Consider the following 16,286-nt stretch of genomic DNA (forward strand, 5'->3'; position numbering starts at 1 on the left):
ATATTCAAACAAATCAGTGAGTTACCATGGCTGTATTTATTTTGTTTTATTTTAAAGGTATTTATTTCAAAGGTATGCCCCAAAAATGCAGTTTCCAGAGGTATCTCTCAGCTTCTTTCTGGATAGAGGGAGAAGGATATCAAGTGTTCTGCGTGATGCTGTGTGTACTGTAATGAGACATTTATTTATTGAGACACGCCAAGTTCAGATAAGCAAAATAGCGTTACTTTTTTTAGCAACAGATACAATACTGACTCCATGTCACTGAACAGGTTTTTTTTTTTTTTTTTTCAATTTGTCATTAGTCTTGTGCAGTGCACCGATGGAGCCTGTAGAAGTCACCACAGATTAAAACTCCCGTAGACTGTTTCTTCTGGACTTTTGGCTAACTGCTGGGTTATCTTTCTACTGTTAAGTATCTCGCAGCCCCACCCCTAACATCACCAGAATTCACTTTATTACAAGAAACCAGATAGCTGACATAAAAAGTAGTCTCTATCAGGCTTTGTGTAAAAACTTACTTCTCTGAAATCTGAGGGATAAGAAGTTTACTGCATCTCTCTTAAAGGCTTTATTTAATGTCTCTCATACAGAGTGAAGACAGATGATGACACAAAGTGTTTTCCTCCTTTGACAAAATCCACAGTGGAAAAGCAGCTCTGGCATTATTAGCCATGCAGACAACAGGATATTTACGTAAGTTTATTTTAAGTGTAGTTACTTTTACACAGCCCTTACCAGAGCCAACTTTATTGCATCTGTTTTTTCCACAAGCCCCTCTCCCTTACACACTGCTGGACTGCATCTTCATCTGTATCCAAAGGAGCAACAGGAACTTACAAATTTTTATCAAAACAGTTTTCAGCAACAATCTGAACTTTTGTAAAATCAGTATCTTCGCAGAAACCTGACAAAGCTGCCAGGCTAGTTAGAAACAGCGAGAGAAGTGCCAGTTCCCATAGAACTAGTGTTTTTCACAAATATCTAAATACTGTATTCATCAGCAAAGTCACTTTTAAGTATTTGGGAAAAGAGAACAGATTGGAGAATGAATGAAATACCTTAAGCATCATTCAAGAAGTGCAAGCCAGTAAAAAACAAAATAGCAGGTGTGCATGGAAGAATAGAACAAGGCATAGTTTTCAACGGGACAAGCTAATCTAGTGTTAAAAAAAAAAAAAAAAAGGTGACAGGAAATCAAGAAACTAAGCTGAAATTCCCAGCTCTGACTCAGCATGTAATTCATTCCACCTCTGTAATTCTTTCCCACACCCATGAGATGAGCCTAATATTACTTACTATGCACGATTCCCTCTCTTAGTAAAGCCATTCTGGATCTTCAGACCAAAGGGCCAGCAGGTAGAGGTGATTCCAATCAAAGAACGCATTAATATTTTTCCATTACTTTGCCCTGCTGGGCTTCAGGACACTGATTCAAGTTACACAGTGCCTTCACTTTAAGAGTATCAAGCGGTCATTGTACCCGCAGTAAGTACCAATTGCTATTACGTTCGCACAATAGGATGAGTTTTAAGCAAAATACTGGTTTCTTCCCTGACCACAGTAGTCTGCACCTTTGCCAGTCTGTGTCTATCATGCCTTTTATGCAAACACCTTGAGGAATCTTAGAAACGCCGACTCGGCTTCACAGCAGTCCTGGGGATAAGTGTGAAGCTGCAGCATTTCTTCAAAAGCTGGAAGAAAATAAGATACATAATCCCCCTTCTACAATGGGGAAGGGTATTGTTTTAGCCCTGGATTTCAAAGAGGCTTTCAAATCTCTAACAGCTTAGACTTACCCCGAAGTTACAGGTCTGTTTGGCAAGTTTAACTACGTAAAATCAAAAACTTCTGAATTACTGAACCTCTCAGTGTCTTTAGAGTAAGCCATTTGCTATCAGGGCTGATGTCACACATCACTTAAACCAGGAATGAAAGTAACAAAAAAAGTTTTCCACTCAACTGGAAACAGCATTCAATTTTGGCTTTTTCTGTAACTGAAACCTGCACACTTCAGGGATCCCAAGTACAGCCTCTATTCTTTCCCACAATTCTGCTAGAAAAAGTTATTACATTCAGTTATAATAGGTCAAGAAAAATTTGGAGATAGAAAATCAGCACTGTTGAGTTAAACAATTCAAGAAATAAAGCTCTAATTGGAGGTTTGCTCAATTTTGGCCAAGTATCCATCCTAATACTCAGTCTTCTACAGTAATTAATCTTAATTGGTACAGATCACTTTATTCTATAGCCTCATCTCAGTGTGTGGCGTAATACACAGCTGAAATACTCCAGCACAAAGTAGTTTGAGAGTGGACAGCCCATGAATTTCTCTGCAGTTATTACAAGCAGCCTGAGGGCCTGGCTCTGCTAGATAAATTTATGCAGCTGAAAGGCTAGTTTGTTAATACAGACATATGTATTTTTATAAGCAATAATACCTGTTACATACAAAGGTAACTTACACAAATCTGTCTCTTACTCACAAATCTCATATCATTTTCCTATTATATTTACCCAACCACTTCTTAGGTGTCCTCAATTACATGTAACCTTGAGTTTCTTATTATCAAAGACCTTTCCATTCTTTTTCCAAACTACAATCGCTTCATCTGACAGGATAGTGCTTCCCTCTAGCTTACCCTTACTGCACTGAAGCATACCACAGGTAGGACAGAGGGGTAACTGTTGTCCCACAGCATAACAAATACTTGCATTTTGTTAAGAATGACTCTTTACAGTACAAATTCAATATCCTGCAGAACCCACGTGAGGAATCTGTGCAAAGCGTTAGCGATCAATGAGGGATAATTTTCTCTTCTGTAATCTCGTTCATATCTTCCAACCTAAGGAAATTCAGCAAGTTGAGCTCTCATCTCCAGAAACTAACCCCTGTGTGCAGAAAAAGGTAGTTTGCAGTCTCCCAGATCCACTGAAGTCTGTTAAAGCTCACATAAGCACGGCTGTGACTGCAGTTACGGGTAACATGTTTGTACAAATGAAGACCGTTCTCCAAGGAAGAACAATGCTGTTATGGAGTACAGTGATACTCAGGAGGAGTTGTTGCTGCTGCAATGCATTCATTAGAGAAGCCACAGGAAAAAAAAAAAGCCCACATGGCTTAATTATTTCATTCTTAATGCAATTCTGCACAGTAGAAGAGGGCTGGTAGGATTTTCACCAACTGAAATGATCTCACAAACAACAGCATGCTGAGGTTCTGAGCAACAATGCAAGCTTTTGAACATTATCTTTGAAGTACTCAAAACCTTTTCTCTTCCAGTAACTTAGAAATCTGCATCCAAAGTTAAAAACAAAGATAAAAGAGGAATAAAGAAGCCTTGTGTTTAAGCATGTTTATTTCAGCATGTGATACACACCCTTAGCTAAACATCACACAGCGTCAGGACTTGCAGACAGAAGTTACTCAGTCTTCATAAAATGGATGTGTCTTCAAAGATCCTAAATTGAAGTTCAACTCCCCGCTGTTCCTAGCCATGTATATCTGTCAAAAACATCTTGCTAGGCTTAATTCAGTAGAAAATGAGTGAAAATATAACAGAATACATACTAAACCCACGATAAACACAGATCCCTGATCTTCTGACAAGGCAGAATAGCAATGGGTAGCAATTACAAGTAAGGGCTCCTGCATAATTTTCCCAAACTCCCCTCTCTTCAACTCTTCCTCCCATCTCCCATCTGTTTAAGCACAATGAAACATTCAATATCGCACACACGAAATGGCAGTCTCATTATGTGCAAAATGTAACACTACGAAGAGGGAGATCTCAAACACATTTTACAATATCTATTATGAAAACCAAATCATACTGCAGACATTTCAAAGTGTCTGATCAGCTTGTAAGATTTCATCCAGGTTAAGGGATCTCAAAGTAATTTAATAAGATGTATAACTTGCATAGTTTTAATCATTGGAAGAAAATATACAGGTGCAGATTGCCTCAACAAAACTGGCCAAAATGGGTTAGACTGCATTGCCATCTCGCTGTGACACAACCATGGCACAAAAACGTCTCAGTAGAATCATAGAATGGTTTGTGTGGGAAGGGATCCTTAAAGGTCATCTCGACAAACCCCCTGCAAGGAGCAGGGACATCTTCAACTGGACCAAGTTGCTCAGAGCCCAGGAGATGTTTTGTTTTAGAAAGTACAACCATTGTTCCATAGCTTCAGCAGAAGAAATCCAAACAATGACAGTAATGTGTCATTAAGTACCCAGCACACAGCTGCTGCTGGTTATCCAAAAAGAAATGTAGCACAAATACAGCAGAATTCAGTGCATAGTAAGCAACAGGGTGGGGTACCGGATACAGCCAGACTCCTGGAGGCACTGGACAGCAGTAACTGAGGATTTTATCCTGTACAGACTTATCACAGACACCTTCCAGAAGAGTTCTCTGCCCTTCTCTCTAGATCTTATAAATCATAGCAAAAGAAAAAGGGATTTTGAGGATCACCAGAGGTCTTCAAATACATAAAGAAACATCCTTAGGTGAGAAACCAGCTTCTTTTCAAGGTGTGCTATGACTGCCACATCCACTAGATGGGTCCAGCACTACATCCAAAGAGGAGAATCTGATTTGCTATCTGATCAGCAAGCATTTGGAAAAATCTTATAGCAATTGTAACAGTTACAAATGCAAGAGACTTGAGTCAGAACTTCCCAAATAATTTTGAGGGCAGCAATCCTAGATACTAAAAGAGATGTGGGAGGAAAAAAAGAACCAAACAGTCTTTTAAGATAAACCACACGCACCAGAAATACAGCTCTCAAACAGGAGATTCAAGACAGACTTAATAGCAAACCCAATGATCTTCTAAATAACCAGTGTTATTCTAATATCTAGTCAGTTTTTTTTTTCTTGGAGGTTTCCTTTCTAAGCACTAACCAGACTCATTCTCTTTAGCTTGCAAAATTGGACAAGATCACAGCCTGAAGGGGAAAGGCTGTGGTGATAAATATTTAATGGGCTACATCAATAAAATTTATTTTGCCAAGGAGAACGGAAGGAGAGAAAAGCAGAGAAATAATTCATTAAAAGAACTTCAGCTTAGCAATGCCAGAAAAAAGCCATGCTAGGAAAAAAGGAATTAAAGACATCGAGGTTTTAAATAGGTCAGAAGCTTAAGTACTCTTAACACATGGCAAACTGACAGAGAGCTGGGTTTTTCAGAATGAGAATACCATTGTATGTATACTTCATGTAATTCATCCCATTGCAAACAAATACCCCTGGACACACTAGTAACAGTTTCAACTTCTTACAGTACCTTGTATCATCCAACCTTTAAGACCAGTTTTGTATATGAATGTGTCAATTACTCAAAACCCATTAAGAAATGCAAGAAGCGCCTTAAGGTTTCCTTTATTTTCCCAAGGCAAAAGTCTTCCCTTTTTTATATCGGATGGGGCAGCAAGTTATGTTTGCCAGAAGGCAAAAACACAACACCAAGAATTAAGATATTTAGTACAAAGTTTAAACATTCTTGTACTCCAATGCTACCCAAAACTCAGTATAGAGCTTAGAATTTGCAAGTTACATCATAAAATTAGCAAAAAGAGATGTCTAACCTCTCCTTCCTTCCAGCCACTATTTGAAATCACTTGCAGTGATACAAGAGTATACAGCACCTAGCGTGTCTTACACCACCTTTTCCATTTACTCTCCTGCTCCATTCAACCTGGACCTCTTACAACCAGAAGCCATTTGATTTGGGATTTTTTTTTTAATGGGTAAAGTACAAAAGCATATACTGTGTAAAAAAGGCGCAGTCTCAGGACAAGCAGATTAAAGGGTACTGAAGTACTTGACAGATACTTCAGTGAGGTTTGGTACAAGAATATATTTTCAAACCTACCTTTTTAGAAGTCTTTGATTTAAAATTACTTAATAGTTTTGTAGGTGAAGTCACACTACTTAAACCTCCCTAACACAGAAATATATAGATTATTTTAAAAAGGCAAATTGTGTCAATAACCACAACCAAAGCCTCTCTCACCAGCAGTGCTGTCACAGGACAAACTGTTCCTTAACATGAGGCAGTCAAGTCTCCAAATCAGTGATCAAGTGCTGCCCTCTACTGAAGTGATAAACCAGTTTCAGCATCTAGATTTCCAAAATTCAACAAAATCTCAGTCCCAGACAGATTTTAGCTAATTTCTTTGTAAGAGAAGAAACCTACAGCAAGCACCTGGATAAAGTCTGCTTATGATTTAATTTTTCTCTTCCATACTAGGAGGAGTACTTTAGGTTTAGCACTGCAATAAGCTTAAGCACTGTAGTCAATTTAACACCTCCGGAGCATATTCTGCTTTTTCCTCGGTTTGTGAAATCAAGTTCTCATCTCACAATGAATCACTGGCAAAGCCATTTTAAGAAACCCATTACATCAGAAAACACTGTTTTTTTAAAAAAAGTATGACAAGAACTTAACAATATGCTTGTATATTTCAAAATTTTGACAGGGTTCTTAGGGTCTTTGTCATGCTCAGAGAACCTTTTTTGTAATGCCACTTTCACTGAAGGCTTAATGACTTCACAACTGGTTACTGGAGCATCTTGGCTCTTGATGTTACTGCCCAAAAAGCTCCCTCACGTGAAACACACAGATGTATTAGTCACAATTTATTCTCAAAGCAGGGTTTTTGTTGTAGCAGATTTCCCAGAAACTTTTTGTTTATGTTGTTAAAAAGAAAGAGGTGGCCACTTCAGGAATATTTGGAATCAGATGAAGAACCAGTAACAACAGCTGTAAAGCAGTCCTTGCTAAGTGACAATAATGGTATCAGAATTTCAGAATTAATTTAAAAAATCAATTATAAAGTGATAGTCCGGAAGCTTTGCTTTCACAGAAAGATAAGAATGGGGTCCTCCTTAAGAATTAAAACCACATTACGTACAGTTCTTATCGTGACACGTAGGAGGCAGTAAGGGTGTTTCTCAATTTTTAGTTTAGGCTGTCTTCAAGCTATAGCTGGCACGTTAAGATGGGCTGAACTACAACACCTGCATCAACAGAGTTCCAGGTTAAATTGCTCCTCAAGTCAGCAAAATGCTGTTTCCAACCCAGCCTCAAATGAACCTGGCTCATGGAAAAGCTCAAGCTGAATGCATGGAGCAGAGATTACAACTTACACAAAACTCATGTCTCCTGTTTCAGCACTGGCATACTTCACATGCTCATAAGCATTTCTTAAAGACATTAGCTTGAATGCTAACCACTAAAACCTAGTTAGTCATTTGCTTACACAAAACATTGGAAAAAGTTGAAACAACTTGCCTGGAAACTTATCAGGTATATTTATTAAGGAATAACATTAAAAACCACAGATGTTATATTAGTATTTTTGAACTTCCATATAAAATTAAAAAAAACTTGTCTGGTTTTGTCAGCGTACTTGTATCTGCAGGTTACAACACCTGGGGAAAGATCCGTACAGAGAATTTTGTTAGTATATTCCCAACATTTAGCTATCACAAAATTTTATGCAAGCTCAATATGCAGAAGACACATCTGCTTCCAGTCCGAGTTCAGCTTCCAATCATTAACACATTTTGGGTCAAACAGAACTACTGAATCACTGTCAAGGCAACAGGTCTTCCCAGGTTCCCAAGAGGAGGTTCAAGTGTACAATAAAATCGCATCTGCACACAAGCTATGCTTCAAGCTTCAGTAATTTATGTAATCTAAATTTGAAATTATGGAGACTTGTGTGTGCACACTTACATGACTTCCTAACAGGTTCAAGCCAAGTATCTGCCAGCCTACAGCTGTTTTTAACAACACTGCTGATGAGCTTGATTTCAATATATTCAATTTTTTTAAACTGCTGTCAACAGGACTGAGCAGAAGTTTAGTTGAACTACTAACTCCCTGTGAAGAGTATTATCAGAAAAGCTGAAATGAAGAAGGCAAGCTTGACTCTTGCCCATCATGTGCAGCCTACTACATGAGTGATCCAGAACAGTTTCAGATCACATAGTATTACAAACTTCTTGATCCCATGTATAGAAAGGTGGAGATAAAATGAAAATAAGGTTCCTCAAGACAATGTTGTCAAGAGTTCTAGTGCTACTTTTACCTCAGTTGTTGGTCCATTTTCTCCTGTATCTTCTGTTAAAAATCTGAATAATGTTTAAGCCTGAAGAAAAAAAAAGTTGAGAGATCTAAAACTTTTCAGTAACCTGCTGTGTGAACACAATTAAGAAGCAACAACTATTCAGTAGTGCTGTTTTGAGTATTTTTAGCTAATCTGAAACACAGGTATAGCAAAAGATACCAATCATCTCCATGCTAGATTTACTTGGAAGTGTCATTACAATATGCAGTTCAAATTCAAGTAAAGGACAAATCACAAGATTTATTCACATTTTTACATACTTGCTTGAGAGTCTTTTTGTAAATTCTCCCTGTCAGACTTCATAGATCATTAAAATCTCACATTAAAAATAAAGTTTTTTCAAACATCACATGATGTTAGTTTAAAAAAATAAATATTCCTGCTCAAAAAAAACAAAACAAAACAAAACAACCAAAAAGACCCAAAACAAAACAAAAACCCAAACCACAACACTTCCCAAAGTAGGGCCACCCAGAGACAGCTGCCCTGGACCATGCCCAGGCAGCTTTTGAGTATCTCCAAGGATGAAGTCTCTACAGCCTCCCAGAGCAACTTGTGCCAGCATTCAGTCACCCTCCTTCCGAAGATACTATTCACCCTGCCTTTACAATTAGAACAAACCCATGCTAGATAAGGATGTTAACACCGAAGCACACATCTTCTTTTAATCCTCTGAACTTTTTTTTTAATGGGGAGAATATCCAGTATTTGGCTTTTTACACCCAAGTTATTTCAGAAAAGGACAATGACAGTTTTGACAAGGATGTCTGTAGTACTGTATCATCAGACAATAAACACATGTCATTCTCCAGAAGGGAAAGCCAGCTCCGCACTCAAGTCATCAGGTGAAATTCAGATCACAAAGTCAAACCTTATCATTTACCAGTCATCTGCCCCATCTTACAGAATATAAACATGCTATCTGGGATTAATGAACTTAGCTTATACATACCTAAATAACAAAGCTTTGCCTTTGTTATTTCCTACAGAGAAAAAACCACTTCTGGGAGAAAAGTCCATAGACTGAGCAAGATAAATCTGTTTTCTTCTGAACACCGGGAAGTTTGAGAATACAGTATATGAAGGAATGTGTACCTATTGATAAATAGGTTAATTAGTTATAACAATTAGGCAAAAGACACAGAAATTCAAATTTAAGTACAAATTTAAACTTGAAGGTCAATGTTAAGTTCAAATATTCAGTTATATTCTATCCTACACCACTCCATATAGAGAGCTCTACTGGAGAAAAGGTGCAGGGAACATACCACAAAGTCAGTTATTGCAATTCATTTATTTTCAAGTAATTAAATCTAAGTAGTAAAAATATGCTTCCAAGCCCTCAGATTAATTCATTAGTTCCACTGTTGGGCAGAATTCTGACAAGGCTGGCAAATTTTGGATGAGTTAGGAAAAGCACTACATAGTAAGACCATTACAGTTAACAGCTGCTGAAAATTCACATTTGCTGCCGAGTTCCATTTACAGCACTGAAATAAGGGCATTTTAAAAAGGGGGGGAAAAAAAGTAAATAGATCATAGGATGTTATTTTCAGAACAAGTTCCCTGAAGAAAAAAATATTCTTACAAATGTACATTATCTTGTACACGGTCTGATCAGCTCAGTCTAGCAAATATTGCAGTATATATATCTGCTTAAGATCAGTTTTATTATGTCACCAGGAACATTTCTGAACAACATACAAAAAATCTTGTACTAAAGAAGCTGAACATACCAATTTGACAGCCTCATCAGTTTCACGTGAAGCCACTGCCAAAATTTCCGTGGTGGGATTGAAGGTCACGCATGTAGCAGATGTAACTAGGTTCATTATGGCTTTAACTGGTTTAGGATGGTTTTCTTTGAGACAGACATCAGTAGTATACAAATTTACAACTCCAGAAGCTGAACTGAAAAAAGAAATTCACAAAGACTACACCAAGAAGTAATATTTACAGTACATATTACTTTGTTTCTATAGCCACCATTCAACTAAAAATATAATTTCCAATTATTTACTGGAGTTTGCAACACTATTTTACTTGGATCTTGATTTTGCTTTGGAGCCTATAACAGTATTTAGCAGAGGAGTCTGGGGTTTTTATAATTTATTTACATATAAAGAGACACGCTGAACTGTGGATGGCCTTGATATAAGCCCATCTCTTACATCAAACAAATTCAAAGCAACAAGAGTTTGGTATTAAAAGATCCTGGGATAGATTCAAGCTTTTTGATTTTTTTTTTTTTTTTAAATCCTGTGAAGCCCTCTTAAAAGTCCTCCTCTACAGCGGGCTACGAAAACGCATACTGTACGCAAGTATTTGCTAGTGTCAGCCACCAATAAGTTTACTGAAAAGCTTCAAAATGAGATAGGAAGAAGTTGTCAAAGTCAAGTCACTTACCCACACGCCACATACTGGTTATTTTTTGAAACAGCAATGCACTTCCCTTCCAAAGAACCTTCATCTTCAAATTTGTGTAGACACTTCCTGCTTCTCACATCCCAAATGAAAACTTCACCTTCCTCTGTTTACAAAATTATAGAAACCACATATACCGAACATATTGTTTGTACATCTTGTTAAACAAATTTCATTAGATGACAACTATTAAAAATAGAGTATTTTTTAAAAAACAACCAGAGCCATACTAAAATACTTAACTCCATTCTTTAATGACCAATCTCGGTTGTATTTTTAGGCCAGATAGCAGCATAAAGTCTTTTAATTATCTTCGTAAATCAATAAATGACTTATAGTAACTTAAGAAATTTAAAAGGAATTATGATTGGTGCTGTTAGAGAGAATACTTACTTGAATAGCTATATATTTTACTGCTGTCTGGAGTGAAAGCAGATGCAGTGCATCTTCCATTTACCTTCATAGTGCTAATCAGTTCCTTTGTCTATAGGATGAAGAACAACAATGGTGACAATGATTCTGCCAAAAATCTGTAGGAAACTTGTTTCCACACTCCTGTCCCACAAAAACCTTAAGTTAGCTCCACTGACATTACAAGAACAGCATCAACATTTTCAGTGCCTACAGACCAAAGAGCAAGTCAATGCTCCTGAGTCCTTGATCAATTCATTATTGCAAAACTACATCTAGTTCAATAAATACTAATTTGCTCCCTCAGTGAAGGATCTTAATTACATAAGGGAACTGAACTTTCTTTTTAAAAAGTAATTTTCCTACCAAAAGCTTAAAACAAATCCAGCTGCCATCATATGGCATTTTCAAATTTAACTGAGAAGATCTCTATGCATTATGAATCACAGTAGATGGCATTATTCATGAATACAGTACATCAGCATGCGCTAGCGCTCGTCCCAAAAAAGCAGTTCTGTATTTCTTCTGCCCTCAGATGCCCATTTCCACACTGAGACCACTCCTTTTGCCAGCACAGTGTTTGCGCAATCAGACAAAATACAACATTGACATATGACTTTTCCCAGCGACAGCTTAAAAACCCATGATAATCTGGATTTAGCTCCACCAGTCCCAAAGAGCATAGTCAGAAAAAAATAAATTCTCACACTCAAAAAATTTTTGAAAGCTACAGTTAGTTGATACAGCAGCTCATTTTTTAAGACCATCACAGTATGTGTCATATTTTTGTTTCAACTGAAAGCTAGATTGCTTTTCAGATTAAATATAAGCAAGTAGATTCAAAAGGAAAAAGGCACCACAGAACTGAAGCTACATGAGCTATGAAGAGAAACTACCTTCATCGACAACAAGTGAAGGTAACCTGACGTTCCGGTTACAAGCATAAATGATCCATCTGGAGAGACTTCAAAGCTTCTGAGAAATCTTTCCTCCACACCTTTAAAAAGAGATTCAGAACTTTAAATTGGTGTAATTCTTTTTCCTCAAGATTCAGAGGTATGATGAATATAAGACCTAACTTCACTTCAGCTATCATTTCTAATACAGTCACAGTAAAGCTACAACTCAGCCTTGTTTATGCATGACAGTTAACTTCTAATATCCCAGACAAACGAAAGATAATGGTGCTTCAATAAAGATCCCTGAAGATAAGTTAAATATACAACCTCCAACAATCCACTGCACTTCCTTTTAAAGCAAATTCATATGCCACCTCTATTTGGGAAAGCTTCAACTATGCCCAGACACTTACAGCACTATAAAACGTACCTCTTACTTTCTGTATAGGAATAATGCTTCCACTCATCATGTCATACACGAAGAACATTCTATGGTGAGTACCCGTGGCAATTACTTGTTCGCCATCAACACTGAAACAAGCCTTATAAATTGGAAAACTCTCCAAATAGATGCTCTGTATTCTTGGATTCTTTACACCGTCAACCTTAAAAAAAAAAGATTATCATATTAAGGAATACATTGAATACTTTTACACAGAAAGTTCCTATCAACTAACCAGTATAAGAGACCTAAAACAGTAAGAGGTACACCAGTTTGGAGCATTAACCTCTTCCTCTCTTCCCAGTCTACAAATAACCTGGCTCTCAGCTCCTATCTAGGCTTCCTGGATACACTTCGCACCTCCTACCCTTCACTGTCTTGCCTACGCTTTGCACAAGTAATCATTTCTATAGCGCTTTTCTGAACAGAAACATTTGCTTCACTTTGTTCTTTCCTGCAGCCCTGTGGGAGTGTCAGATTTGACTTGTGTCTTTGACCATTTCACTGATATTGAGCTATGTTGAAAGTTCCTGAGCAAAGTTAAGATCTTTAATTTTCAGAGAAGCAGGGCAGGAGTGTCCAGGACGAGTAGCTTCCTGCTGCAGTAGAGTCTCTCCAGCCCCAAAATGATTTCTCAGCAACATTACAGTTTTAAATCGAAGCGGACTGCTCCTCACACTGCTTTAAAAACAACTGAAAGAAAAAAACCGTCTTAATCCTCATCACTGCAAACCTTAAAACCAAAAGCTTTATTTTAAAAAAATAAAGCTTCAACTAAGAACTATGACACAAACAAGTTCGCCTGTACTCCATAAGTGGTTGGTATGAAGTCACAGATGGACATTTCTTCCAACAAGACGCCTTTAAGCAAGCAAATCCCACTGTAACCACAGACATTAGAACTCCTGTGAACACACTACCACAGGAAGATAGAAAAGGAAGTCTATTGAATCAGGCTATTTCAGGTATACATATCAAAAAAAGATTCTGTATTAGTGGCCATTTACATAATAGAGATCGAAATTGTTCACCTGAAAGAGTGACAGAGACCGATCGTGTCCAGCAGTCATGACTACTTGAGCAGAAGGATGAAACTGCACAGTTGCCAGTCTTCCGTTAGCAAAACGTTCCTGATTAGCAGGCAAACAGGTGCTCATCTAGGACACAGATCAAGCAGTTTAAAAAAAAATACAACTTAAAAATTTTTGCTTATGCTGACGAACATCCAATTTCATTGCTCTTTATTCTACAAGAGCAAGATCTCAAACCCTATGACGAACTTCTAGACAGCATGACATCAGCAGAACATACATACAGTAAGTTCAGTAAGTTGCTTTAAGGCAGCAGTGTAGACGCAAGATAAACTAAGTAGTATTTCTATTGACTTTGAAACTAATAGTCTATGTAAAACCAGTTACAGTCTGACTCATCAGAAATAGCTGTAAAAGAGAGTGTAGGAAACACTCATTTAAGGCTGCCACTTCTCAAAGACCATTTCAGTAGTCTCAAAGTTGTGAGAGAATTCCATCCTTGCTACACAAAAATTAAAATTTTACCACAAGATGCTACTTCAAAGTACATAAAGTAACTCTTATGTCAAACAATATATCTCAATTTATTGTCTCACACTTTCACAACGTGAACTATCCAATTTGTCCAACTGTTTACTCTTTAATTTCCAGTTACAGAAACAAAGAAAAAAATCATACAATCACTAATTTAACTGCCCAAATAGCAACAAAAGTCAAAATGTGTATACGGGTCAAACGGAGGTGGAAAGAAAGGCTTGCCTTTACCTTCAAAATACCTCTTGGCAGGGACTCTGAGTTTGATATGAAATTGCCAGTCCTACATAGCAGATCAGCATCTTCATCACTGTCACCTAATTAAAACAAAGCCCATTGAAAAGGCTAATTCCACAAACGCTCCTGCATCAAAACCTACAGATTTCTTACAGAAACAAATTAATCAAAGAAAAGTGAAGGAAGGAATAAAGCTGAGTTATCCGGCATATTATCACACTACTGAAACCAAGAAAACATCAAAAATATTTTCTTTCTAAGAAGCTGAATATGGAAACACAGAAATACTTATTAGAATAGTAATGGATTGATTTACTGTCACTTGCAGTCCTTTTGGATTTCTTCATGTTTTCTAAGTCAGCCCAGGCAGGAACTCCTCCCATAGCTCGTTGAAACCTAGCAAGAGAAGGGTGAGGGGGAAAAACAAACAAACAAACTGTTTTTGAGAAAGTCATTTCCTTCTACGCATTAAGCACTTACAAGACGTACAGTTACAATTCGGCAAGATTACTTGCACTTACAACACTATGCAAGTTCTTAAGAATTTCATTCAGCTTTCTGTGTTTTGCTGACTTCCTAAATGTGAAACCAAAGGAAAGTTGATACCAAACATTAAAGTACTGCACTTTGGAGCGATACCAAGACAACCAAACACATCTAAAGTTCTGCTTTGCTATCCAACTATATTCACATTTCACTTAATCCTTATATACCATACGGCATTAGCATCTTCCATCATTACATTTACAAAGCAAGGTATCATTATGAAAAGATAAATTAATTCATGCACCTCTACTAGAACAAGTATTAAACACATTAGTCTAGACAATACTCACGTACATTTTCCTTATCCTTCTTAGCATTTAGATTAGAAAACACTGCAGATACTGTAAGAAGCACTAGCTTCAAAACACGTCACATTAACGCAGTGGGTAAAGAGGAAAGTGACTTCGAATGTCACATAAATGTATCTTATTTCACCTTAATAAAGTTAGCCAGAACGTTAATGAAACTCACTGTTCTTCAAGTCGTCTTTTTAGCTTTTTCTTAGAAAGCACCTTCTCAGCATCACTTTTCATGAAGTCTTTTCTATACTTATGGGTCATATCAACACTAAAGGGGAAAAAAACCACACAGAATATGAAGACCATTTAAACTGAAGTTACTTACAATCACTCCTAAGCACAGCACGCACTTCCTACCTGCAAACTTGAACTTACTTTTCCTCAGCTTCATCATCTTCATCCACCCAGGCTGGCTTTTTAGACAAGAAATTACTTTTTGCTTCATTTTCCACTTCCGAATCACTGGAGTCTTCCTGGAGGCCTTTCCTCTCTGTAGCATCAAGCTGAAAACAACCGAACAGGCCATTTTAACCCAACCACGGGTCAGTGCAGGGAGACGACAGACACGGTGGCTGGAAAGAGGAGGCGGGCAAAGAGCCGAAGCAAGCGCCAGCCCCCGCTCAGGACCGGAGAAACCGCCGCCTCCCCGCGCTCGCCTCCGGCGGGGCCCTCAGGAGAGGCCGCGGGGCAGGAGCTGCCCGCCGGGCCCCGAGCCCTACCCGCCGGGGGCCGGCCAGCCGCTGCAGCAGCTCGTCCTCCTCTACGTTGAGGCTGTCGCCGAACACCAGCTCCTCCAGCTCCCGCTCGGCGCCCGACGGACCGCACAGGGCCTTCAGGTGCCGGGCCCGGCGAGCCGCCTCCTCCGCCGCCTGCGCTGCCGCCGCCCGCTTAGCTGCTGCCACCGCCGCCGCGGGCGGCTGGAGCCGCTTCGCTGTTTTCTTCGTTTTCTTCGTCGTACTCGTCTTCTTCACGGTACCCGTCTTCTTCTTTTTCCCCTTTTTCTTCATCGCCGCGGCCACCGCCGGGCCCGGCCGAGGCGCCCCCGCCGCAGCGCGCATCGCTCCCCACGGGGCTGCCGCCGCCGGAACCGGAACGCGCGCCCGCTGCCACGTGACTGCCTTATACCGCCTTCCTTGCCCCGCCCCCCGGCCGTGATAGGCTCGCGCCGCTGCCCCTCCTCACCCCACGTGACCTGGCCACGCTCCCCGGCCTCAAGTCGCTGTCACGTGACCTCCTTTCTTTGCCTTCCTTTCCTCCTCCTCCCTCCCCTCACCCCGCGTTCCACGTGATGCGGCCCGCTGCCGGGCCACTCCATTG

The 16,286-nt window shown here is 39.0% G+C and overlaps 1 protein-coding gene across 1 annotated transcript; it reads right to left on the minus strand.

Annotated features, from left to right (window-relative positions):
- Nucleotides 1-7,301: 7,301 nt before the first annotated feature.
- Nucleotides 7,302-16,046, minus strand: UTP18 (UTP18 small subunit processome component). Its single transcript, XM_086762299.1, has 14 exons — nt 15,689-16,046; nt 15,345-15,472; nt 15,142-15,237; nt 14,441-14,520; nt 14,119-14,204; nt 13,354-13,479; nt 12,311-12,485; nt 11,878-11,978; nt 10,964-11,054; nt 10,553-10,676; nt 9,883-10,057; nt 9,099-9,241; nt 8,108-8,167; nt 7,302-7,445 (listed from the first exon to the last, which is right to left on the minus strand). The coding sequence occupies exons 1-13, from the start codon at nt 16,025-16,027 to the stop codon at nt 8,143-8,145; spliced, it is 1,689 nt and encodes a 562-aa protein (XP_086618425.1). The 5' UTR covers nt 16,028-16,046; the 3' UTR covers nt 7,302-7,445; nt 8,108-8,142.
- Between the last annotated feature and the right edge of the window lie 240 nt (nt 16,047-16,286).

This window comes from Chlamydotis macqueenii, chromosome 18 (genome assembly GCF_036417535.1).
Source record: "Chlamydotis macqueenii isolate bChlMac1 chromosome 18, bChlMac1.mat, whole genome shotgun sequence".
In the NCBI taxonomy this organism is placed as follows: domain Eukaryota; kingdom Metazoa; phylum Chordata; class Aves; order Otidiformes; family Otididae; genus Chlamydotis; species Chlamydotis macqueenii.